General features: G+C 59.5%; 1 protein-coding gene across 1 annotated transcript in view; it reads left to right on the plus strand.

The window, feature by feature from the left end:
• The window catches only part of LOC119591004 (beta,beta-carotene 15,15'-dioxygenase-like), a 12,809-nt gene that overhangs the window by 7,319 nt on the left and 4,387 nt on the right, over positions 1–1,103 (plus strand). Inside the window, exon 3 of the mRNA XM_037939736.1 lies at positions 931–1,071. Coding sequence (XP_037795664.1) covers positions 931–1,071 — 141 coding nt within the window. The remainder of the gene's footprint in view (positions 1–930; positions 1,072–1,103) is intronic.

Consider the following 1,103-nt stretch of genomic DNA (forward strand, 5'->3'; position numbering starts at 1 on the left):
GGCGCGCGCGCGTATGTGCGTGTATCTGTGCGCGTGTATGTATACAAATCCACCAAAGCAATATAAAAGACTAAGATGACAGAGAATTTAGCTATACTGAGCTTTGTCTGCTGCATTCCACGTTGATAGTATGAATAGACATTAATGCACTATCTATGTCTTTGAAAGTTAATATGTATATATGGATTTGTTATGTCTGCGTGTGCGTGTGCCTGAAGCGTATCTGTTTGTACCTATCTACATGTAATAATAATGTATACATATTTTGAGTCCAGTCCGCCATACTGCTGCCTCATGACGAACCCTCTCGTGTAGCCTCCTCCTCGATGACGCATCCTCATCGCTAGTCATTCCTTCTGGACCCATCTCCCTCGCTGACGCCATCCTCCCTCTCTGACGCCATCCTCCCTCACTGACGCCACCCTCCCTCGCTGACGCCTCCCTCCCTCGCTGACGCTACCCTCCCTCGCTGACGCCACCCTCCCTCACTGACGCCACCCTCCCTCGCTGACGCCACCCTCCCTCGCTGACGCCATCCTCCCTCGCTGACGCCTCCCTCCCTCGCTGACGCCTCCCTCCCTCGCTGACGCCTCCCTCCCTCGCTGACGCCTCCCTCCCTCGCTGACGCCACCTCCCTCGCTGACGCCTCTCTCCCTCGCTGACGCCACCCTCCCTTGCTGACGCCTCCCTCCCTCGCTGACGCCTCCCTCCCTCGCTGACGCCTCCCTCCCTCGCTGACGCCATCCCTCCCTCGCTGACGCCTCCCTCCCTCGCTGACGCCTCCTCCCTCGCTGACGCCATCCTCCCTCGCTGACGCCATCCTCCCTCGCTTACGCACCCTCCCTCGCTGACGCCTCCCTCCCTCGCTGACGCCTCCCTCCCTCGCTGACGCCTCCCTCCCTCGCTGACCCCCCCCCCCCTCTGCCGCAGGTGACGTTCCGTTCCAAATACCTGAAGTCAGACGCGTACAAGAAGGCGTGCGTGGCGAACAGGCCGGTCTTCACGGAGTTCGGCACCCACTCCTTCCCCGACCCCTGCAAGAACATCTTCTCCAGGATGTTCTCCAACTTCGTGAGTTCCATTTGCTGAGCAGATCTCTGTCC

This window comes from Penaeus monodon, chromosome 28, assembly GCF_015228065.2.
Source record: "Penaeus monodon isolate SGIC_2016 chromosome 28, NSTDA_Pmon_1, whole genome shotgun sequence".
NCBI lineage: Eukaryota > Metazoa > Arthropoda > Malacostraca > Decapoda > Penaeidae > Penaeus > Penaeus monodon.